Here is a 23,225-nt window from a genome sequence, read left to right as displayed (position 1 = left end):
TATTTAACTTAATATATATATATATATGATATAAATTTATATATGTCATATATGAATTACTATGATATATATTTAAAATATTCTAGGTAAAAATTTAATAAAATATGACTCTATTATTCGAAAAAAGTTTGTGTTGTTTTGTAAACTTAAGAATTACTTTTCTACTTGTAATTAGTTTTCAAAAGATATTGCTTATAAAGAAAAAATTTATTTTTAGATAGAAATTTTTTAAGAAATTACAAAATTAGTTAAATCTCTCTATAAATTAATAATTCGATAAATTAATACCTCTCTAAATTAATAAAATTTCATGGTCCCAACATTATTAATTTATAGAGGTTTTACTGTAACTACAACTCTTGGAAATGAAATTTTGTTACTAACCTTTGTCTCTATTGCTTGTGAGGACAGATGACACGACTCTTCACTAATCATTTACTTCCACTTTCATAATAAAAAATTAAGCTTCACCTATGAAGCAAAACAAACGTTAGTTACATAGATTAAGAATCTTTTAAGGTACATGTTATAAAGAAAACAATTTCTTATCTTTGTGTTGGTCACGAGACTGATAAGCTGAGGGTTCCTTTGGTATTCATGAAGAAGAAGGCTAGAACCAGTGGAAGAAGGGCTCGAGTCTGGGGCTCGAGCTGGGGAAAGAAGAATGCAACATCAAGTGGCTAAGTGAAGGCATTCAAGAGAAGATAAGAGGAGAGTTAAGGAAGAGCAGAAAAATAGACAGAAATGATAGAAAATAGTGAGCTTTACCTAAACAGCCGCTCAAAGAAGGAAATAAGATTATTGTTGTATAAAGCTTGAATCCTTTTATCTTCTATAGATAATCTGATATTAAATGATTAGTTGATAAATCAATTAGATTGTTTAACTTTTGTAAAATATAGACACATGAATATATATGTTACAACATTTCTGTAAAGTAGCTACAACTTCTATAAGAGAGATGATTATTGAATCTAAAAAAAAACATGATTATTTCATGAATTGTGGGAAGTTTAATTCTGAAACCAATGACGATCACACTTCTCAAAATTAAACGATGATTAGTGAATAACATGAGAGACGGTAAAGAAAAGTGTTAACTTTGTATGCTAGAACATTAGCAATTAGTATTTGAAATCGAAATAGGATTACAGAATCAATAGATTAGTCTATTTCAATATCAAGATTATACGTAATCCAGCATCCATGAAAAATCAAAATTACTAATATAGATTATACTAGAGATTAATAAAAACAATAAGATTTAAAAATTATAAGTAACCAGAAACATTATGCCAATTTTAAGAATCACTATCACTGTTTAAAATTGATGTTGACCAGACTCGAGCCCTATACAAATTTAACATTTAGTGAAAAAATCCGAAGAATGATAACCATTCATTACAAACAAACATCGACAAACACCAAAAACTTATGCAAATTCCTAGAATTTTTTGGGATCTAACGTATGAAATCGATAGTATATTTGAGAAGAAATTAAGCAGGAAAGAGGACGAGAGAATCAAAAAAGAGAGACAGAGAACTAACAAGAAGCCTTCTTCTCGGATCATCCTCATGAAACCGCCGAGACCTTTCTCTCTAATCGCCTCCAACGCACTCTACGCCACCGTCAAAGCATCGTCTTCCGCTATCTCTCTCTCTCTCGGAATCGGGATTCAATTTCAGTATCGAAATAACAAGGGACATGACAATTGCCAAACGTATCGTTTTGGTTTTTGTTGGGCTACGCTTTGTGATTTACATGGGCCACTTCCCACTTTCCCCATTTCTATTGTAAATACAAATCAAAAACCAATTCCAACTTCAATACGTTTTTTTTTTTTTGAATTATTTAAAAATTATAATTAGATGTGGTATAATATTATTATTAAAAATTTATATGTATAGTTAGAATTCTATAATATGTTTTAAAAACCAAAAAATTTATATTAGATTATTTTATGTTTTAAGTTGATAACGATATGTGTTTTTGACAATATGCAATATATATTATCTTGTGTTAGAACATCTATATTTACATATTTGAAGTAAATTTTAGAAAATATTCTTCGTTTTCTAAACTATTTACAAAGAATGTCACTGTTTATATCATGTATCCATATAACCAAACACAATTAAAAGTTTTTAACATTAATTATACAATTAGAAAATATCTATATAATGTTCCCAATTTATTAATATGTTTTTAAATAAAAATATTATTAAAAAGAAAAATAACAAAGTGATGTTTGATTTCACGGGACGGAGTTGTATTATGGAACGGGTTTGGTTCGATATAAATACGGGACGGTATACCACGAGTAAAATCCTAAAATTAATAATCAAAATACAATTATACAATTTTAAACACTAATCAAAACAAACAATATTAACAAAACAACTATAACTTAAAATTTAAACTTTTTAGTTAAAAAAATCGACCCGCGGTATACCACGGGTTAAAATCTAGAGGAGAGAACCTTATATATCAGTGCGTAATGAACTATATAATTTTCTCTATCTCTATATATTCAAAAATGAACTTCAAATATACTAATCTTACAATATATATATATATAGATATACATATATATATATATATATATTCATTTAAATCAACAATGTTAGTAAAATTCAAATACCTTATACAAAACTACAGATTATAGACTTATAGCCAAACAATACAAATTAATCAAAATATTTAAATTACTAATTAAGAAAAATTAAATAATATTTAGGCCCGCGGTGTACCGCGGGTTAACATGTATACATATAGTATAAATCTATGCGTATATATGTATATTTATGAAAAGAATCTCTACTAAAGATTTCCATAATTAAGCTTGTGAAAAGAATCTCTACTAAAGATTTCCATAATATTTAACGAAAATACAAAGTTTTCCTTTTTAGTAAAACTACACTCTTGTTTAACATATAAATTGATTCAATGAGAAAAAATATATCAGAAAAAGGAAATGAAATCTTCACCGCTATCATTATTGATTCGTCATTAATTACCAAGCGAGACCAAAAATAGAAATTCTTGAACTAAGGTTTTATATATTCGCAAACATTGATCAACACCTCATCATTCAATTCATAGAGAATACAGAAATAACATAACCATGGCTTCTTCTTCGTCCTCTTCTCTTTCGTCTTCATCATCGAAGAAGAAAAAAAACCTTTTCAAGAAACCTAATTCTGCTTCTTCTTCTTCGAGAGCCACAAGCTTAATTAAAAGACAAGCGACTGTCTTTAAGAAAGCTGAAGAGCTTTCAATTCTCTGTGACATCGATGTCTGCGTCATCTGTTACATGTCAGACGGAAAGCTCAAGACATGGCCTGACGACAGAGAGAAGGTCAAAGCCATAGCTCGAAGGTACGGTGAATTAAGCGAGACGAAGCGTCGCAAAGGAAGCGTTGATCTTCACGAGTTCCTCGAGAGGATCAATAAGGATGATTCCAAGGAGGAGGAGGAGAAGAAGAAGAAGATTAAAGTGAGACGTGTATCCAGAGTCAAGTATCCAGTTTGGGACCCTAGGTTTGATAATTACTCTGTGGAGCAACTCACTGGGCTTGTTCAGTCCTTGGAGCGAAACCTAACCAGAATCCAACATAGGACTCACGCTGTTGGTGAAGCTCAGGGACAGAGGAGGATGCAGTACACGAACATGGCTAGTCAAGAACTGATGATGGCTCATACGATGAACCAACTTCAACAACATTCAAACCAGGTTTCCATGTATCTGTGGAACCATGATAACGGTTCTTTCTCGCAAATCCCAGTCTCTGCATTAGCTTCAAACCAAGCGCAATCTCTGGCTCCGATTCCGTCTGAACTAATGATTTACCCAAATTCGGATGTGGGAAGTTACTCGGGGTCACTTGGGGTACAAGGAACTGGGATCAACGGGCTTCAGACCATGAACATGTTAACCTACAACAACATCAACAGCGTTAATGATTTCGCAAAACAGATTGACCAAAATTCCAGAGTGGAAAGTTACTCTAGCTTACTTGGGGTACACGAATACGGAAACAATGAGTTTGAGAACACTAACATGTCCAGCCGCAACAACTTCAATGTTCAAGACTATGCAGGGTTACTTGGGGTGGAAGGAACTGTAACTGGAACTAACGGGTTGCAGAGCATGAACATGCACGACTACAACAACAACAACAACAGTAACGCTAATGGTCTTTCGCATCAGCTTGTTCAATTTCCAACAGCAGCACCGGGTTTTCAATTCGGATCAATCCGGAAACAATACTAGGTCTCTCCCTAAGACGATCTCTCACAATCTCTCTTATAGCTTCATAATTTTTGGGTTCTATATATAACTAAGAAGCATATATTTATAAGTTTTGGTTAGTGCAATTATCAGTTTGAGACATTTTATCAATCTCTAAGTTTTCGATTATTTCTGATTAATCGCTAAGTGTAATGTGACTCAAGGAATGTCTCCCATGTTAGTGACTCTTTTCCTATACTTCCTCTTTTGTTATCCTGAGAATTTTTCGTTTGTTATACTTATTGCTGAGAATTAGGACTAATAATGTCTCCCATGTTAGTGACTCTCTTCCTATACTTCCTCTTTTTTTTTTTTTTTTTTTGGTAAAATGTGAAGATTACTTCCTCTTTTGTTATTCTAAGATTTTCTTGTTTGCTATACTTATTGCTGAGAATTTGATTACAGTATCTGATTAATTGGTTTCACGATTGTCGAAGGCGGCGTAATAACTCTTTCTTCCCTTTTGTCAGCTCAATTCTTTTTTTTTTTTATAGACTATATGTATAGCCTCACACTCGCCAGCTTGAGTTCGTTGGCTAGTTTTGATCACCCCAAATTCGATTTCTCGCATGCTAAATTAAAAAACAAAAAAAAACCTAGGCAATCCTTTAAGTTTTAAGACGAATAAAAAGACAGACAATCAGAAATTACTTTAAGCTAAAAATTAAATTACTTTAACATCTCTCTCCAATCATCTGTCGCATTAAAAAGGAAAAAAGGCAAAAATACAATGAAATGAAAAATGGAAAAAAGTAGAAAAGATCCTACTGGACAATAAAGTGTTGTTGTTCGGCTTGTTTAAGAAGTAATCACGGCTGAGATTAAAAGGATTTTAATCAACGGTTAGATTTGAACTGAAGTGTACTTACCTTCTTAGTGGGACCTGTTTAACCCACACAGAAGCAAAATAAAATCTTAGCGAAAGAATTGTAGATTTTTTTCTTTTACAAAAAAAAAAACATAGAACTTGGGAATTCGAAGAACAGAGTTAAAAATCGTTGTCGTTCTTCTTTCTGTGTATCGTACACTTGAGCGCAGTTTCTTACTTTCTTTCAAAACCCTAGAACCGAAGAAGAAGCTTGGTGTTAGGGTTTTGTCTCTTTGTTTGTTGATGAAGTGCTCTATTCGAATTCGAGTGAGTTCTGTTTATCTTCTTGTCTAATTCTGATTTTAGGGTTATTTTTCTTCGAGAAATTTTGTCTATTAAGCTCTAATTAGGTTCAATTTAGTCTGATGTTTTTTAGGTTCTATTTGGGCTCTGTGAGACATTGTGATTATATTCTCAGGGAGAATTGGTACCAATTTCAGTTTCGGCTTAATTATTCTTCTTATTTTTCTACTTCCATGATTGGGCTTCCTCACTTATGAACCCAAAGATCAATATTTTCAATTGCAAGACAAGATTTTCTTCGTGGATTCTATTTGCTATGAATGGTTGGAGAAATTGGATTCTATTTTGTTGGAGATCTATACTTATGAACCCAATTTTGTTTTTTCTCGTATGCAGATGTTTCCACTTAAGAGATTTTAATCTTGTTATTACAGTTTCGTTTACTTGTTTGATAATTTTTTTACTCTATTTTATAAACTTCTTCTCTGCAGATTTTCTTTTGATGTTTGGTGCTTACTAGTGGGGATGGAAATGAGTGGTTTGGGAAGAAAACGTCTTTCAAAGTGGGACTCTAAGGAAGATACACACCATCATCATTCTACCGTTAATGCAAACTCGGGTTCTTATTACCGCGACAACGAGTCTGAGCCTATCCGGTTCAATGCAGAGAGTAATGGTGAAGCTAGGACTAGAAGCAGAGTTTCACAGAATAACGATAACAGTTATTTTTCTGAACAAGATGATACTAGGCAACAATTTTTCCCTAGGTTAGTGTTTCGAGTTGTTACAAATAGGTTAAAAAAGTAGAGGTTCTTGTTTATTTGCTCTTCAGTTCTTACGTAACGTCTCTCTTTTTCTTTTCTAGGAGTGGAAGTAGAAGTAATAGCAGTAGTAGAAGCCGTAGTAGAAGCCCAGTCTATAGAGGTAGACGAGATGCGGGATCTTATGATAGACACAAGACGAGAACACAAGTTTCTCCTACGCCAATAAGGGAGTTCAATAAAAGAGGCAGTGATCATCAGTTTGATCAAAGAAGTGATTATGGTTGGGAAGATAACATTAGAAAGCCAAGGGAGACGAAATATCACACCGAAAATATCAGAGAAGAGGCGATGATGGAAGGTGCGAGGTCTTCTGACTATAATACTGATTATCCCGAGGATAATTCGAGAAGGGAGCATGTAAATGATGGCGGTTTAGATCCGAGAATGAGAAGGCACAGAAGCGAATTTATGGGAGAGAAGGAAACACAAAGAAGGGGTGGTGATGGTGAAGGAGGATTCCACAGGAGTTCGAATATTCCGTGCAAGTTTTTCGCTGCCGGGACGGGGTTCTGTCGTAATGGCAATTATTGCAGGTTTTCTCATCATGTTGCTGATAGAAAACAGCCTCAAGACAACAACTTTTATAGACAGGACAAAAAGAATCATAGTAGTGGTCATAATAAATGGAATGATGTTGAAAGATTGGACAACGGAAGAGTAGGTAGAATCGAAGATTCTCGCGCCAGTAAGGGAGTTTCTGAATCTAAAGGGAATGGTAGTAGCTGGATTGGTGACATGGAGATGTCTCCTGATTGGAATTATGGAGTCCAAGCTTTAAAGAAGCCTGTGAAGGAAGAACATGGTGTTGGTATTATTGGTCCGAGTTCACAATCTCGAGTTCTTAAAGATGATCTGGTGACTAATTATGATCAAAGAAATAGTGGTATGTTTTCACATGGTGACAAAACTATGGCTGAGAAACCTATAGCTGCTTCACATCAGAGTTACAGTAATTCAGTGAATGTTGCTCCAGTTCAAGCATTCAATCAAAATCATAATGTATTGCCGTACCAAAGCTCACTAACTACTGGAGGAAGTCAACAAGTGGTAGCTGCTGCTACAAATTTCTCAGTAGGCTCGAACTTGAGCAATCTTGAGAGTGGAAAAGTTTATCAAGATAATCATCACTCAATGGTGGAGAAACCTGTTTTGGTCCAAAATACAGTAAGTAGGGAACAAATCGATCAGATTACCAACATCTCAGCAACTATAGCGCAGTTTCTTGCAAATGGGCAGCCTATTCCACAGCTTGAACAGGCATTAAAGATGCCGCTGCATTCAGAATCTTCCGTGGCTGTTCAACCAAATCAGGCTACTCAAAGTAATCCAGTGAGAAGTAATCCAAATCAGTCATGGGGACTAGGGATGAGCACTGGTGCTGAAGGAGTCTCAGCGGTTACTGCATCAAAGGTAAGCAATGTCGATGGGATTCAGGAACTATCGCTAAATCCCAAGGAAAACAGGGACAAAAAGACTGATGAAGCTAGCAAGGAAGTAGAGGGTAAGAAAATTGGAGAAGACACTAATGATGCTGAGAATGTCGTGGATGAAGATGAAGATGGTGATGGGAGCGACGAAGAAAACAAGAAAGAGAAAGACCCGAAAGGAATGAGGGCGTTTAAGTTTGCGCTAGTTGAGGTAGTAAAGGAGCTTCTAAAACCAGCTTGGAAAGAAGGTAAGCTGAACAAAGATGGTTACAAAAACATAGTGAAGAAGGTAGCTGAGAAAGTGACTGGTAGTATGCAAAGTGGAAACGTTCCTCAAACACAGGAGAAGATTGACCATTATCTATCCGCTGCAAAACCAAAACTTACCAAGCTCGTGCAGGTTCCTTCATATACATTACTCTTTTGCTTTGTTAAACTTAATCAAACTGCAAACATACGATGTTCTTAACTGTTGTTTTGTGTCTGTTTTTAACTCCAGGCATATATCAGCAAAATCAAGAAGACATAATTTGAATTGGACTCCCATGTTTTCTTAATACAGTTTCATCTCTTTCCATCATCATCATAAAGCTTGAGAGCTGCAGTGGAAAATGTTGTTAACTTTATACTTACCTGCTTAATCTTTAGAGGAAGATTAGAAGACCAGGTGATGATTTGTTGTCCCCATTATTTTCAGTTGTGTAGATATACCAGTAGAGAGATTTTGTCCCAATTCTTTTTTCTTCATTTTCGACATAAATGATATGGTCCAGTCTGATAATAGACCAAGATTGCGTTTTATGTCATTTTTTTATAGAAACTTAGAACCAATTTCAGTGATCTCTTTGTGACTATATGTTGAATATGTCTTTGAGCCCTTTTGCTTATGTTTTTCTCAACAGAAGTTACAGAACTACTAAACTCGTTCCTTAAAAGGTGAAATGAATCCTGTAGAAACTGGAGTACACTGTGTGTGCGATTGGTCTTTTAACCGGTTTGAACCGGCTTGAAAAGATACCTTAACCGGGCCTGTACCACCGTTGTTCCCGCCATTTATCTCTTCTCTTCTCTGAAACTTTTCTCGGAAATATTAAATGAATTTGATAAGAAAGTAAAAAATTGGGATCTCGTCTTCGTAGTGACTACTGATATACTTCTGAATCGGAAATGGCTTCGTCATCTAAAACCCTAATGGATTTTTTTCAACCTGCCAAACGCCTCAAAGCTTCCCCTTCTTCCTCCTCTTTCCCCGCCGTCTCCGTCGCCGGAGGATCCCGTGGTTTGGTTTCTGCAGCAAACTCGCCGCCTCGTGTAACCGTAACCACTTCCGTCGCCGATGACTCATCTGGCCTTACACCTGAACAGGTCGCTCGCGCCGAGTTCAACAAGTTCGTCGCCAAATCCAAGCGTAACCTCGCCGTCTGCTCCGAGAAGGTCACAAAAGCGAAAGGTTTGTTTTTTCTTTCCCTTCCTTTAGTTGATTTACAGTCTCTGTAAGAGAATCTGCGATCTGGGCAATGAGAAAGCTTTTTGGGTTTTACCATTATGATTGATTTTGAGATGGAAAATTACAGCTGAAGGAGGCTGCTACGTGCCATTGAGTGAGCTCTTAGTGGAAGAATCGTGGCTTAAAGCTCTTCCTGGGGAATTGCATAAACCTTACGCCAAAACCCTTTCTGATTTCCTTGAACGTGAGATCATCGCTGACAGTAAAAGCCCTCCGATTTATCCACCGCAACACTTGATTTTCAATGCCCTTAATACAACTCCTTTTGATCGAGTTAAGACTGTCATTATCGGACAGGTACATACAACATTTGGAATGAACACTAGTTTCTTTTTCTGGATTCTGTTTTTTACAAGTTTTTACTCTGTTTGATTTAGGATCCTTATCATGGACCTGGTCAAGCTATGGGTTTGTCCTTCTCTGTACCTGAAGGAGAAAAGCTTCCTTCTAGTCTGTTGAACATATTTAAGGAGCTTCACAAAGATGTTGGCTGTTCTATCCCACGTCACGGTAATCTACAGAAATGGGCTGTGCAGGTAAATGGAGTTTCTTTATGATCTCTCTCTTCTTATTTGTGTCATCAATTCTTAGTTTACTTGGAGAAGATCAAGCAATTCACTTTTGAATTTCCTTTTTAGGGTGTCTTGCTGCTGAATGCTGTTCTTACAGGTAAATGTCTCTTATCGTGCGACGACCTAATATGTATAAAACTGTCAAAATCCTGCAGTTCTTCTCACAAATATGTTGGTTATCTTACTTTCTAATTCAGTACGGAGTAAACAGCCTAATTCACATGCAAAGAAAGGATGGGAACAATTCACTGATGCTGTTATCCAAAGCATCTCACAGCAGAAGGAAGGTGTTGTTTTTCTTCTCTGGGGAAGATACGCTCAAGAGAAATCCAAGTATGTTTGGTTTTCTGAATGTGATACGAAGATTAGTAACTGAAATTCTCATTTTAACTTCCAAAACACTAGAACCTCTTAGACTTGCAGATTTTGCAGCCTATGCATGTTCATTGTTTTTATCTTGTATGAATACAGGTTGATAGATGCGACTAAACATCATATACTCACAGCAGCTCATCCATCTGGTTTGTCGGCGAATAGAGGCTTCTTTAACTGCAGGTTAGCTCAACTCTAGTAAACCTTTTTTTCCCTCCTACCTATTCACTTGCATAATGTAACCACTGTTTCCGTGAGTCTGACATGACCTGCAATTATCTGCGTGTTGTGCTTATTTTGTCCCAACTGCTGAGTTTAACAGTAATGTTCCACCTATGGACAGGCATTTCTCTCGCGCAAACCAGCTTCTCGAGCAAATGGGGATTCCTCCCATAGACTGGCAACTTTAACTTGTTAACCGTAGTCTCAAGGCCAAGAAGAAGTGTGATTTTTCTCCTAAGCCTAGCGTTTTTTGCAGTCCTTTTTGGTGAAGAAAGTTTGAAGTTCTTAACAGTTGTAATGCCCTTTTTTTGTGAACTGTGTTATCACGGAACCCTAGCATAGGCTGTTGAAGTAGTTGGATCTGAGTATGGCTCAGTAGTGGCAAACTGTGTCTTCATTTTGTAGTTTTCAAGAACAATGGTGTATTAAATTTGTATGGAAAGTTCGATTATCAAGGCGAGAGCTAAAAGGATATTTGTATGGAACCCCTTTGATAATGTTATTCTTGAGTTCAAAGGCATGTCAGGGAAACAACAAATTTACAATCTTGAAACAAAATTTACAGGAGCAGTTGCTCCTATATTCTATGATCATGAATTTTCACAAATGAGGTACAAACTTTGCTAATCTGCATTACCTGTTAGCTCCAAGTATGATGAATGTTTCTGAATTGACCACAACAAGCTCCCAAACGTAGGAGGAAACAGAAAAAAACATATTTGGCTCACATTCTATTCTTCTTCTTCTCATGTCTTATGTCTCTTCCTCAAGTTCCTTATGGTTGGCAAGTGCCTTTCAATTGAATGTGGACACCCGAAAAAAGTCAAAAGATTCCGGCAGCTCTTTTCACCATCTTCTTCTGTTCCTTGAGAACTTAAATGGCTTAAGTAAGTCTTGCCTTCATAGATATAGCTAAGCTGTTGCCACAGCAAAACACTTAGCCCAATCGCCACAGAAACACTCGCCACAAAGAGATAGACTAGAACAAGGCTTCGAACAGAGATGAAGACAGCGTTGGCTATGTAAGTAAGAAATATATTCTTCACCACTCTCAGAATCGAAAAACTATTACCATGAGCCACATGGGCCACATCGGATGCATATGCAGCTCCATTTTCCATAGGTGGCAAGATATGAATCAAGGAATACACACACATAACAGCAGCATAGATTGTGCTAGTGACGGCTGAGATAAGGAATGCTATGAAGTGTTTATGATTACCCGCACCAACACAGTTCCCAATCTGCAAATACAACACAAGGAGACTCATTAGCGTTTAAGTCCTTAACCAGTAAATAAGAACACTGATATTTACGGTATTGACAAACAAGTCTAGTATCCAAGGACTCTTGATTGGGGAAGATTAGAGGGTTTATGAGATGGAATGATAAACAAGGTACAAGTCTATGTGATTTATGTAAACGCTAAATGCGAAAACTAATCATCTATATTACCACACAACGTACACTCAAAAAGCCACTCTTTATTTAGCCCTTTATGTAAAAAAGATACATGTAATAACTAAAGAGAAACCTGAAAAAGCCATGAGACTTACAAAGGGGCAATGGTGATCCATGTCCAATACACACATGCCACACGTGCGGCAGTGATGGGTTCTAGGAGACTTGGGTTTGGAGCAGTAGTTACAAAATGTATAGTTGTTAAGTCCGCCATTCCCTACTCCAGGGTGGGTTCCATAAAGAATATTTGTTGGCTTCCCGGCGCATTTAAAAGCAACAAGAATAAATGTTGAAAGCGTTGATATCGCCAGACACGCTGTTGTAACAGAATGGAAAATTCCACAAGCCAAGCTGATCGAAAACAAGACGGGATACGCAGCCCAAATCCCACCACCTGAAGTTTTTTTTTCCAAAAGAGAATTTAACAGGGGACGGGAAATTCAATTTTCAAAATTATGTTATACTTATGTAGAGGGACTTACATATCACAAAGAGCATAAAAACTGCAAGAATAACGACAAAACACCGGTCACGGATACGTCTCAACCCAAAGCTTTTGGTTTCAGGTCTGACTGGATTCTGATTCGTGATTGCACCACACCATCCACACTTGAAAACAGGTGCATATGATGGAAGAACAAGGTTTAGCCCACAGCCCCAACAAATTGCTTCATAATCCTCATTTATGGTTGTAACAAAACTCCCCTAGAGAAAAAAGCAAACAGTTAAAAACGTTAAGACCTATTGCTATATCACAGTTATCTCTTTTAAACCTATACTGCAAGAGAACAGTCCCAGTATGAAAGGGTCACTCTACTATCAGATGACCACAGTGTGTAAACACTGACACTAACACTAACACAATCCAACTGCATGATTGCCTAAACTGTATTATCATATTATGTTCTCTGAACATTTCTCTATCAGATACCGATGATTGAGAAGTTAAAACGTTCCCTTTCTTCACCATTCATTAAGCAAGTATTATGACAAAAGAAAGTCCCAGAAAAAAGGATTTGCATCACATATATAATGCCAGATTTGATAAAAATTTCTTTCTTTGCCAATCTTATAATCTGCAACTAGTTGACAAGACCCTATTGACATTCATAAGCTTTTCCAAAACCCACACTGTGAGCACAAACTGGCCAATAATTCCAAGATTGAATTCACACACTAAGGCATAACAAGATGAAATCTTTTAGATTATGAAGTGAAGAATGGTGAGAGAGAGAAGGATCCACTAACCTGGGAAGACTCTTCCATATCTGGATACAAGAAAACAAGGTTTCTTCAGAAATCCCAGAAGATTGATGAAAGTTAACAATCACCAACTCAAAGAAAACCCAAAAGCTCTTCTTTATTGAAATGAAATCAAACGAATCAACCAAAAACTTGTTTTCCTCTAGCTTTGAATATCCTAAACCAATAGAATACGTATCAATTTCAGAAGAAACCCCACCAATCATCTGCTAATCGATGAAACACGTCTCGCTGAATCATCCGTCAAAACATTCGAAATCTCTAATCTTGGGCACCGAACAGAACTATTAGCTCCCTGAAAGCTACTATCTTTACACAAAGATCTGACAGATTTTTGTCAGATTAATCCGAAATAGCTTGACCACGACACAAAGCATCCGATTCTTCACAAGTAATTTGCGTTGACCGTCTTTAATATTCACAGATATGCATCAGAAAGAAATTCAAAAATCTCCTCTCTTTTATCCCTCTAATTCTATAAATCAATCTACCGAAACCCACCGTTGACGACGGCGATTGCAACAGTAAACACCGGCAAATTTTGATCGGACGTAAGGAAGAAGAGAAGAAGCTTTGAACACAGCGGTGAAAAAATGATTAATTCTTATTATTTGCATATCTCTCCCATTATTTTATTCTTATTTTTGGTCCCCCTATAACAAAAAAAAACTCCAAATTAAAACACTTTTCCAACTAAAACCTCAAACTTTTTCGGTTTCCATATAAAACCTCCAACTAATTAATTTTATCTAAAAATATCTAAGTCATCAAATTTGTGCTTGATCAATGATTAACTAACGGTAAACGGCTTTTAACAACATGTTTTCCTTTCAAAATTCACATGTGTTAGTTACAATAGAAAAGATGAAAATATTAATTACGAACCCTATAATACATTTTTTTCTAATTTTTAGGGTTCATACAAAATTTTGGAAATTAAATAAATGAAAAATAGATGTCGTCAACGACTATCAACTATTCCGAACGAAATTATCAGCAATCATTGGTCAACTATTGATCAGGTTTAAGTTTGACGACTTAAAAGTTTTCTTAGAGAAAATTAATTAGTTGGAGGTTTTAATTGGGAACAAAAAAGGTTGAAAGTTTTGATTGAGAAAATTTTTTAATTTAGAGATTTTATGTGGAAACGAAAAAAGTTGGAGGAGAAAATATTTTAACTTTTCGGGAATTTTTTCTTTTTAATATTATTTTAACTCGTGTAAATAAAAAATAAAAAATAAAAAAATTTGACACATGTAAATTTGATAAAACTTGTGAGTCAAGTGTCTAGCAAATCAAAATAAATGGTAAGTTATCAAATCGCTTGTGACGTGGACGGTATAGATTAAGTTTCACGTATAAAGAAAAAAAAAGGAAAAACAAAATAAAGAGACCGACTCTTCATTGCCCAAAAATCAGACCCAAAGATCTCTCTATCTATAAATTACAAATCTCCCGTAAAAAGTAAAAACCCTAAACGCGAAAACCTTTCAAGCTTCTCGTAAACCTAGCTACACCAGTCTCGTTTGTGATCGGAATCCATGGGCAAGTCTAGCAAAAAATCCGCCACCAAAGTAGTCATCTTTCTCCATCTTCTTCTTCTTCTTCTTATTACTCTGTTTTGTTTGTGAAGATAAAACTCTGTTTTTTTACTTTTGGTTTTCTAGGTTGAATCACCTGCTTCAATGACAAAGCCACTCAAGAAAGGTTCGATTTTATTTGACTTTGTGTGATTATATCTTTGGACGATTTGGGAATTTTGCTGTTAATTGAAGGAGTGTTTTATACTGTGTTGAACGAGAGTGTTGTAATTAGTTTGTTTATGTCTTGTCAAGAACTAGGTTCTCAACACTCTGTTCTGTTTTGAATTTGTTTGTGTTAGGTAAGAGAGATGCGGAACAGGATTTGGACATCCAAGTTCCGAAGAAACAGAAGAAAGAGTTGATTGATGCTGTTCAGAAGGAGAAATCTGAGAAAACGGTACCGAAGAAGGTAGAGAGTAGCAGTTCTGACTCATCAGCTTCTTCTGATTCTGAGGATGATCAGAAGGTATAACTTCAATCTCAGTTGTTTAATTTGTTTAGAGCAATGTGACAAAAAAAAGTGACAAAATTTAGTTACGTCTAGTTAAAATTTTGTACTATGTTCTGTCTATACTCATATTTTGTCCCTTTAATTTTATTTTTATAGACTAAGACAGTCCTTGCAAAGGAACCTCCTTCTAAGCAGAAGGGTGACTCTTCTTCTGATGACTCTTCTTCGGATGAGGTAGGAATTGCGTCATAAATATTCTCTCAATGTTAAAGCAATGCCACATGTTATCTTTGAAATTGATTTGTTACATATATATATATATATATATATATATATATATATATATATATATATATATATATATATATAGGAACCTGCGCCTGTGAAGAAGCAACCAGAAACTATTAAGAAAGACAAGGAAGAGAGCAGCTCATCTGATGATGATTCTTCTTCAGACGAGGTATGAGTTACTTATTCATTACATGTTAGCTTAAGCTTAGAGGAATCTCGTAAGCTTACTTTGCAATTTGTGTATTTGGTAAATATTAGGAAACTGCCCCTGTGAAGAAGCAACCAGCAGCAGTCCTTGAGAAGCAACCAGAACCTATTAAGAAAGACAAGGTAGAGAGCAGTTCATCTGATGATGATTCTTCTTCAGACGAGGTATGAGTTGCTTCATCATTACACGTTAGCTCAAGCTTAGAGGAATCTCGTAAGCTTACTTTGCAATTTGTGTTTTTGGTAAAACAATATTAGGAAACTGCCCCTGTGAAGAAGCAACCACCAGAGAAGGCCAAGGCAGAAAGCAGTTCATCTGATGATGGATCTTCTTCGGACGAGGTATGAGTTGCGCATTACACATGTTAGCTCAATGTTACAACATAATATCATATGCTTAATTTTTTATAAAAAAAACATGATTAGGAACCCGCCCCTGAAAAGAAGGAACCTACAATTGTTAAGAAAGACAGTTCATCTGAGGGTGAATCTTCTTCAGATGAGGTATGTTGCATCTTTACATGTTAGCTCAATGTTAAAGGAATGTCATAAGCTTAATCTGAAATTTGTGTTTGATAAAATTTTATCAGGAAACCGCTGTGAAGAAGCAGACAACAACAGTTCTTAAGGATGCCAAGGCAGACAGCAGTTCATCAGATGATGGATCTTCATCTGACGAGGTAAACATTTTAGGTTTACTTGTTAGCTTAAGGTTGCAGGAATTCCATATGTTTATTTTGGAATTTTTTTTTGTATAAAACATAATTAGGAATTCCATATGCTTTATCTGTTTGATTTTCAATTTTTTATTTTTATAAAACATACTAGGAATCTGCCCCTGCGAAGAAGCAACCCGCAGCCCTTAAGAATACCAAAGCAGATAGCAGTTCATCAGAGGAGGAATCTTCTTCGGACGAGGTAAGACTTGCGTTATACATGTTAGCCCAATGTTAAAGTAAAATTATATACTTACTTTGAGATTCGTTTTTTATCAAACATAATTAGGAGCTCACACCTGCCATTAAGCCAACAGTTGTTAAGAATATCAAACCAGCTGCAAAAGATTCATCATCCTCAGAGGAAGATTCTGATGAGGAGGTTTGTTTTGAAACAATTTCCGATCTTCATATATACTAATTAAAACATGATTATTTAGTGTCTTTTAATTTTTTTTTTCTTAAGATTGGATCTTCTTAATGATTTGTGATAGGTTTATATATTCTAAACAATTAATATTCCATATTATTTTCTCACTTGTAGGAAAGTGATGATGAAAAACCTCCTACAAAGAAGGTAGTTATCTTCTTCCTCCGAGCTGTTTTTATTAGGTTTATGCTGCAGAAGTGACAATTAAACTGTTTTTGCAGGCTAAAGTTTCATTAACAAAAACATCTAAAAAAGAAAGCTCTAGTGAGGAATCTAGTGATGAATCTGATAAGGAGGAGAGTAAAGAAGAGAAAGTGACCCCAAAGAAAAAGGTACCAATAATGTTACTTCCTTTCTGTGCTTTCCCCTAGGAAGAATAGTTCACTATAGAATGTTTGATAATAATTTTTGTTCTAATCTTTTCAGGACTCTGATATTGAAATGGTGGATGCAGAGCAGAAATCAAATGCAAAGCAGGTAAAAGACTCTATCCAGTAAAATTTTGTTACGAATTTATTCCTTAGTCATGATTATTGTTGTTATTTATCACGTTTTATATAATGTCTTTTTGGTTATAACGTTTTATGTATATATATATTACAGCCAAAGACACCAACTACTGAGACTCAGGGAGGATCAAAGACGCTATTTGCTGGAAATCTTTCCTTTCAAATTAAGAGATCTGACATGTAAGCATAATGACATTTTTTCATAACATTTTCTCTGGTTCTTCGTATAAAATGTTGGTTGTATGATATTTATAACCCAATATACAGAGAGAATTTCTTCAAAGAAGCTGGTGAAGTTGTTGATGTTAGATTTTCTTCATATGATGATGGGACATTTAAGGGATATGGGCATGTTGAATTTGCTTCTCCAGAAGAAGCTCAGAAGGTAACTTCATATTTGTTATTTTGGAATCATGGAAGTGGTATTGAAATTACGATGATGATTGGATTCATTTTGAATGTTTTGAATGCAGGCATTGGAACTGAACGGTAAAATGTTACTAGGGCGCGATGTTCGGCTTGATCTTGCTAACGAGAGGGGTCAACGAAACAGGTACTTTCTTACTTTGCCATATGAGCATGTTGTGATTATGTATGTTTGTTTCCAGGCTAATATCGGTTTTTGTTGGACTATATGCAGCAATCCTGGTCGCAAAGGAGAAGGAAGCCAAAGTCGAACGATTTTTGTTAGAGGATTCAATTCTTCTCTTGGCGAAGATGAAGTAAAATTCTTGTCCTCAACTTTCTTTAAACCAATATTACATATGTTATAATAGCTATTTGTGTAAATAAATCTCTGATTCAAACCATTAAAAATATTTTGTGATCATGATCAGATCAAGAAAGAGTTGAGAAGTCTTTTTAGTAACTGCGGAGAGGTGACAAGGGTTCATGTTCCAACAGATCGTGAGACTGGTGCTTGCAGGGGGTTTGTAACTCTTCTTCTTTTTTTTTTTCTTTCCTGCGTTGTGAATGATAATGATGATGATGATAAAGATGGTCATTGAAGTTTTCTTGTTATTCTTTCAGGTTGGCCTACATAGATTTGACGAGTGGATTCGATGAGGCGTTGCAACTGAGGGGAAGTGAAATTGGAGGATGGAACATACATGTGGAAGAGTCTAGACCAAGAGATAGTGATGAGGGGCGTTCCTCAAACAGAGCACCTGGTAGAGCACCTCGTGGACGTTACTCAGATAGAGGAGCACCTCGTGGCCGTTCCTCAGATAGAGGAGCACCTCGTGGCCGTTCCTCAGATAGAGGAGCACCTCGTGGCCGTTTCAGTACGCGTGGAAGAGGACCCAGCAAACCAAGTGTAATTGAATCAGCTCTAGGTTTGTTTCTTCTTCTCTCCTCTTCCCCTTTTCTTAGAATTAGTGTTGTTATAAACTTGTGTTTTGTATGGTCTTGCAGGGAAGAAGACGGTCTTTAAAGATGAAGACTAGAAGAAGCTTTTTTTTTTTGTTGGAGAGGGCTCTTGTCTCTTGTTCTATCTTATAGTAGCTTTTTTGGCCTAGTTTCTTTTGTTTTCTATTGAGAAAAGCATTAAGCTTTATGTGATGGAGTTGTACTCTTCTCAAGATATTTTGTGTTGGTTTTTTTCTTAAACTTAAGAGCACTTTACTTTGCTGCTCAAATTTTGGAACAAATCCCTTAACTTCATTAATGGTTCACTGCTATCAGCCCTGCTTAGAGTAGGGCTTTTACACAATTTAAAATCTCTTGTATCATTCTCTGTATGTTCCATTGCCCTTGCCAAAGTTTTGACTAACACTTTCTGGACAGATCACGTGTTTGAGAAAATGTTAGGAATTTGGTTAAGATACATTTCAAAATAATAATCATTGAGACTAATTCTTGAGCGCAAAGAATCAATTACTTTTAAAAAAAATTATTACTGATAAAAATGGAAAACACATCATAAAATAAAAACAAATCTAAATTTTGCGCATTTTATACAAGTACAGACTCATTTATAACTTATAAGATTATTTGCCGACTTTATACGAATTACTAAATCAGGAATATAATGAATTTAATAAATAAATAAAAGGTTACAACTTCTTGTTAAACCCTAAAACCTTGTCTCCGCGCCGCGTTATCACTCTCTCAACTTCTTCAAAAGCAAATTTCTTCGATTCTCTGAGCTCTCTCGCATCCTTCAAGTGGCTTCGTTTCTAAAAGTAAGTTTTTTTTTTTTTTAATTACGGGTTCTCTTCAATTGTTTGTTCCTTTTCGAATGTCTGTATCCTAAATGAAATCGAGTTGCAATACACGGCTCCGAGAAACTTTACCTAGATTGCTTTGTATATAATCGTAAATTTTTGGATTTGAGAATCGAAAAGTTAGGGTTTTTCTTTGGTATTGCTCTGTTTACTCTCAAATTTGTTGTTTTTCTATTCATAGATTTCTGTAATTTTACTGCAGAATTGATTGGTTTGAGAAAGAGGAAACATGGTTGAATCGGACAAGACATCCGTTGAAGAGCTGAAGAAGAGGGTAAGGAAGAGGAGCCGTGGGAAGAAGAATGAGCAGCAAAAACCGGAGGAAGATTCCCACAGTGTAGAGGAAAACGCAGACGAAAAGCAGAAGAAGAGTGAAAAGAAGGTTAAGAATGTGAAGTTGCAAGGGAGAGGCAAAACCGAGGAAGAGGAAGAAGAAGAGGTGGAAGCAATGGAAGATGGTGAAGAAGAGAAGAATCCCGTGATTGTCGGAAAAGGGATAATGACTGATCAGACTTTTGACTCCCTGGACTTATCTGAGCAAACTTCTATAGCTATCAAGGAGATGGGCTTTCAGTACATGACGCAAGTACGTAAATTTGAACCTTCTTCTGATGTTAAAACCGGATTTTGCAAAACATGGTCTTGTGACTTGTGGCAGAGTATGTTTCTAAGTCTCTTAATCATTTGCTATCATTCAGATTCAAGCTGGATCAATTCGGCCCCTTTTGGAGGGGAAGGATGTTCTTGGTGCTGCCAGGACTGGTTCTGGTAAAACTCTTGCTTTTCTCATACCAGCTGTAGAGTTGCTGCTTAAACATCATTTTTCTCCTCGCAACGGGACTGGTGTAATTGTTATTTGCCCCACAAGGGAACTCGCTATCCAGGTAAATTTCCTTTTTATCTACCTAAGGTATTTCAACTTGGCAGCAACCATACTTTCATTTCGAGTAGATGTGTCCTGTAATTCTTGTAATGTGCTAGGTAGATCAAACCTGTGGGGTTCTCGTCTTTCATGTAGATGAATCATTGCTATTGCTTGGTTTTGTAAAGTATGAACATTGTTGTGTGTTATTCTGCCTTCCATTCCGGTTTTCACAGTACTATTTTGATATTTCAGACAAAAAATGTGGCAGAGGAGTTACTCAAGCATCATTCACAGACAGTCGGCATGGTTATTGGTGGCAATAACAGAAGGTCGGAAGCACAACGCATTGCGAATGGGTCAAACTTGTTGATAGCAACTCCTGGGCGTCTTCTTGACCATCTTCACAATACAAAGGCTTTCATTTATAAACACTTGAAGGTACTGTCTTTTCCATGGTTACAGTTGGCGTCCTATCTAGTCTTCTTTGTGTGAAGCAGATGCTAAAAGCTATACTGTTGAGCCACATGGCCATAATTGCCAATTAACAAACAATATTAAGCAAAGGAGGCCATAGATGAATATCTGAACTGTAGACAGCAGCTTATGCTATATTCATTTCTGTTGTATCAATGTTAGAATTACAAAAGGAATACTGCGGATGTGATCCACGCATATTCCATGGTTTATTTAGGTTTGTAGCTTGAGCTGTGGCAATACTAATAGTTGAAATGTAAATACAGCTTTATGCTATAGATGATTCTAATGAATGTTTGTCATTTTTTATATTCCCTACAAATTGCAGTGCCTTGTGATTGATGAAGCTGATAGGATACTGGAAGATAATTTTGAGGAAGACATGAATAAGATTCTAAAGATTTTACCAAAGGTAAGTCATCTTTTGGGGTCTTAATTAAGGTCTACTCCAAAAAGATATGGGAAAACTAGATGAATTCTAACCTATCAGTATCAGAGATTTCATTTTTTTTTATATAGAAACATTCAAACATGTAAATTTTCTTTGGTGTTGATATTCTCCTCATCCGAATCCACTACCAAAGTAGTTTTGTAGGAATTTGTTTGTTCAAATGCCAACACAACTTATGCGCCAAAATTTCTGGCATCACTCTGTATTTGGCTTTTGCACTGATTGGAGTTCTGACCATGTTTCTGCAGACTAGGCAAACTGCGTTATTCTCCGCTACCCAGACCTCTAAGGTATATTTCTGTTGGGTGTTGTATTGTCATTATTAGTATTTTCTGTCTTTCAATGATGCATTGTCTTGGTGAATCTTACAGGTTAAAGATCTTGCTCGGGTGTCACTGACATCCCCTGTTCATGTTGATGTTGATGATGGCAGACGCAAGGTATGAATTAAATAAAATACTCTGGTAAAGGATATTTAGTGATCATGGAGATTTTTCTTAACAAGTTTCCAAAACTGTTAGGTGACAAATGAAGGATTGGAGCAAGGCTATTGTGTTGTTCCGAGCAAAAATAGACTTATCCTTCTAATTACCTTTTTGAAAAAGAACCCAAATAAAAAGATTATGGTCTTTTTCTCGACTTGCAAGTCGGTACAATTCCATGCTGAAATCATGAAAATAAGCAATGTGGATTTCTGTGATATCCATGGAGGCCTAGATCAGAACAGAAGAACTAAAACCTTTTTTGACTTCATGAAAGCAAAGAAAGGTATCTTGTTATGTACTGATGTTGCTGCTCGTGGTCTCGATATTCCTTCAGTGGTACGTCTCCACATTCATGTTCTTGCGTTGATTTTTAATGCTTTTACTTACTCAATGGTTATATTGAAATCATATTGTGTCGAGTTTTATTATCTGTAGGACTGGATTATTCAGTATGATCCACCAGACAAGCCAACGGTAGAACAAACACTTCCCCCTGGTTTGTTTTCTATATCCGTGTGGCTCTGTATGTGTATCTTAGGTATTTCTTTGGTGCTGTTGTTTTCAGGAATATATCCATAGGGTTGGTCGAACAGCCCGTGGAGAGGGAGCAAAGGGAAAGGCATTGCTTGTCTTGATTCCTGAAGAGCTCCAGTTTATTCGCTACCTGAAGGTAAGAATGGTTATTGAATTGTTTTTGTGGGTTAACCAACTTGTGTGTTTTAATTTGTAATTTAACTCTCAGGCTGCGAAAGTACCTGTTAAAGAGCTTGAGTTCAATGAGAGGAAGCTTATGAATGTTAGATCTGAGCTGGTAAGAGTCCTGATTCAGTGATGTTGTGGGTTAGATAACTTTCCATTTGCAACTGGATTCGCTGTAATAACAGTGTTTCTTGTTCTGTCCCACAGGAGAAATGTGTTGCCGAAGACTACAATCTGAACAAGTTAGCCAAGGATGCGTACCGGGCTTATATCTCAGCATACAATTCACACTCTTTGAAAGATATCTTTAATGTTCACCGACTTGATCTCCAGGTAAAAGAAACAAAAACAACAAACGTTCTTCTAAATATATTGTTTACGGGATAGCTGATATCTCGGGTTTTGACGTTGAATGTCACAGGAGGTTGCAGCATCGTTCTGCTTCTCTGCGCCGCCTAAAGTGAATCTGAACATAGAAAGTCGAGCTGGGAAGGTGAGGAAGGCCAAGCAACAAGGTCGCAATGGCTTCAGTCCTTACAGTCCCTATGGCAAGTCCACACCTAAATAGGCATAAAGTGTCTCGATCGGCTTATGAACTATTTTGCTCCTTAGGATACTTGTTTTTTAATTAATTACCGCCAAGTTTTGTTTAATTTAAATGAAATGTTTCTTATAATATACTTGGCATACTATCAATGTTTCGGTTCTATGGGTTATATCTTTTAAGAATTGTTGATATCGGCTGTCAAAAAAAAAAAAGAGAATTGTTGATATCGTTTGCATATAAT

General features: G+C 36.1%; 6 protein-coding genes and 2 long non-coding RNA genes across 10 annotated transcripts in view; 6 read left to right on the top strand and 2 right to left on the bottom strand.

The window, feature by feature from the left end:
* The window catches only part of LOC110230368, a 4,743-nt gene extending 2,915 nt beyond the window's left edge, over positions 1 to 1,828 (bottom strand). The window contains exons 1-3 of the long non-coding RNA XR_002333468.1: positions 1,549 to 1,828; positions 769 to 843; positions 385 to 638 (exon numbers count right to left, since the gene is read on the bottom strand). This is a non-coding gene — a long non-coding RNA (uncharacterized LOC110230368). The remainder of the gene's footprint in view (positions 1 to 384; positions 639 to 768; positions 844 to 1,548) is intronic.
* LOC110230369 lies at positions 428 to 746 on the top strand. The gene is made up of 2 exons (XR_002333469.1): positions 428 to 519; positions 604 to 746. It is a non-coding gene; the product is annotated as an uncharacterized LOC110230369 (long non-coding RNA).
* A 1,020-nt stretch (positions 1,829 to 2,848) lies between the features above and the next one.
* LOC9321335 (agamous-like MADS-box protein AGL103) lies at positions 2,849 to 5,172 on the top strand. The gene is given in 2 exon segments (XM_002885223.2): positions 2,849 to 4,228; positions 4,230 to 5,172. Coding segments are annotated over 2 exon segments (1,215 nt in total). The 5' UTR covers positions 2,849 to 3,125; the 3' UTR covers positions 4,342 to 5,172.
* A 161-nt stretch (positions 5,173 to 5,333) lies between these two features.
* LOC9321334 (zinc finger CCCH domain-containing protein 38) lies at positions 5,334 to 8,494 on the top strand. The gene is made up of 4 exons (XM_002885222.2): positions 5,334 to 5,427; positions 5,895 to 6,170; positions 6,269 to 8,054; positions 8,154 to 8,494. The coding sequence occupies exons 2-4, from the start codon at positions 5,929 to 5,931 to the stop codon at positions 8,181 to 8,183; spliced, it is 2,058 nt and encodes a 685-aa protein (XP_002885268.1). The 5' UTR covers positions 5,334 to 5,427; positions 5,895 to 5,928; the 3' UTR covers positions 8,184 to 8,494.
* A 107-nt stretch (positions 8,495 to 8,601) lies between these two features.
* Positions 8,602 to 10,796, top strand: LOC9319210 (uracil-DNA glycosylase, mitochondrial). The gene is made up of 7 exons (XM_021031435.1): positions 8,602 to 9,104; positions 9,229 to 9,458; positions 9,539 to 9,697; positions 9,800 to 9,830; positions 9,931 to 10,066; positions 10,205 to 10,288; positions 10,449 to 10,796. The coding sequence occupies exons 1-7, from the start codon at positions 8,822 to 8,824 to the stop codon at positions 10,513 to 10,515; spliced, it is 990 nt and encodes a 329-aa protein (XP_020887094.1). The 5' UTR covers positions 8,602 to 8,821; the 3' UTR covers positions 10,516 to 10,796.
* A 5-nt stretch (positions 10,797 to 10,801) lies between these two features.
* On the bottom strand, positions 10,802 to 13,685 carry LOC9321333 (protein S-acyltransferase 11). Its single transcript, XM_021031434.1, has 5 exons — positions 13,251 to 13,685; positions 13,037 to 13,056; positions 12,271 to 12,493; positions 11,884 to 12,182; positions 10,802 to 11,571 (listed from the first exon to the last, which is right to left on the bottom strand). Exons 1-5 carry the CDS (start codon positions 13,255 to 13,257, stop codon positions 11,074 to 11,076), a joined length of 1,047 nt encoding a protein of 348 aa, XP_020887093.1. The 5' UTR covers positions 13,258 to 13,685; the 3' UTR covers positions 10,802 to 11,073.
* A 782-nt stretch (positions 13,686 to 14,467) lies between these two features.
* On the top strand, positions 14,468 to 18,949 carry LOC9321332 (nucleolin 2). 3 transcript variants are annotated; one of them, XM_021031609.1, is made up of 22 exons: positions 14,468 to 14,625; positions 14,719 to 14,758; positions 14,934 to 15,100; positions 15,242 to 15,319; positions 15,456 to 15,545; positions 15,635 to 15,748; positions 15,842 to 15,925; positions 16,010 to 16,087; positions 16,174 to 16,263; positions 16,412 to 16,501; positions 16,589 to 16,681; positions 16,844 to 16,876; positions 16,951 to 17,061; positions 17,156 to 17,206; positions 17,333 to 17,418; positions 17,506 to 17,623; positions 17,712 to 17,791; positions 17,879 to 17,960; positions 18,075 to 18,166; positions 18,268 to 18,434; positions 18,465 to 18,572; positions 18,652 to 18,949. In XM_021031609.1, the coding sequence occupies exons 1-22, from the start codon at positions 14,593 to 14,595 to the stop codon at positions 18,681 to 18,683; spliced, it is 1,917 nt and encodes a 638-aa protein (XP_020887268.1). In that variant the 5' UTR covers positions 14,468 to 14,592; the 3' UTR covers positions 18,684 to 18,949. The 3 variants fall into 3 exon arrangements, with proteins under 3 accessions (XP_020887268.1, XP_020887267.1, XP_020887269.1); XM_021031608.1 differs by having other exon boundaries at positions 18,268 to 18,572; XM_021031610.1 differs by lacking the exon at positions 15,635 to 15,748 and having other exon boundaries at positions 18,268 to 18,572.
* A 372-nt stretch (positions 18,950 to 19,321) lies between these two features.
* LOC9319209 (DEAD-box ATP-dependent RNA helicase 51) lies at positions 19,322 to 23,173 on the top strand. The gene is made up of 13 exons (XM_021031611.1): positions 19,322 to 19,421; positions 19,666 to 20,049; positions 20,162 to 20,347; positions 20,581 to 20,766; positions 21,131 to 21,214; positions 21,502 to 21,543; positions 21,625 to 21,693; positions 21,775 to 22,074; positions 22,174 to 22,212; positions 22,304 to 22,408; positions 22,481 to 22,549; positions 22,645 to 22,770; positions 22,859 to 23,173. The coding sequence occupies exons 2-13, from the start codon at positions 19,693 to 19,695 to the stop codon at positions 23,003 to 23,005; spliced, it is 1,710 nt and encodes a 569-aa protein (XP_020887270.1). The 5' UTR covers positions 19,322 to 19,421; positions 19,666 to 19,692; the 3' UTR covers positions 23,006 to 23,173.
* The last annotated feature ends 52 nt before the right edge of the window (positions 23,174 to 23,225 follow it).

This window comes from Arabidopsis lyrata (genome assembly GCF_000004255.2).
Source record: "Arabidopsis lyrata subsp. lyrata unplaced genomic scaffold ARALYscaffold_3, whole genome shotgun sequence".
NCBI lineage: Eukaryota > Viridiplantae > Streptophyta > Magnoliopsida > Brassicales > Brassicaceae > Arabidopsis > Arabidopsis lyrata.
The sequence above is the reverse complement of the archived record's forward strand: the minus strand, read 5'-3'. Positions and strand labels throughout refer to the sequence as shown.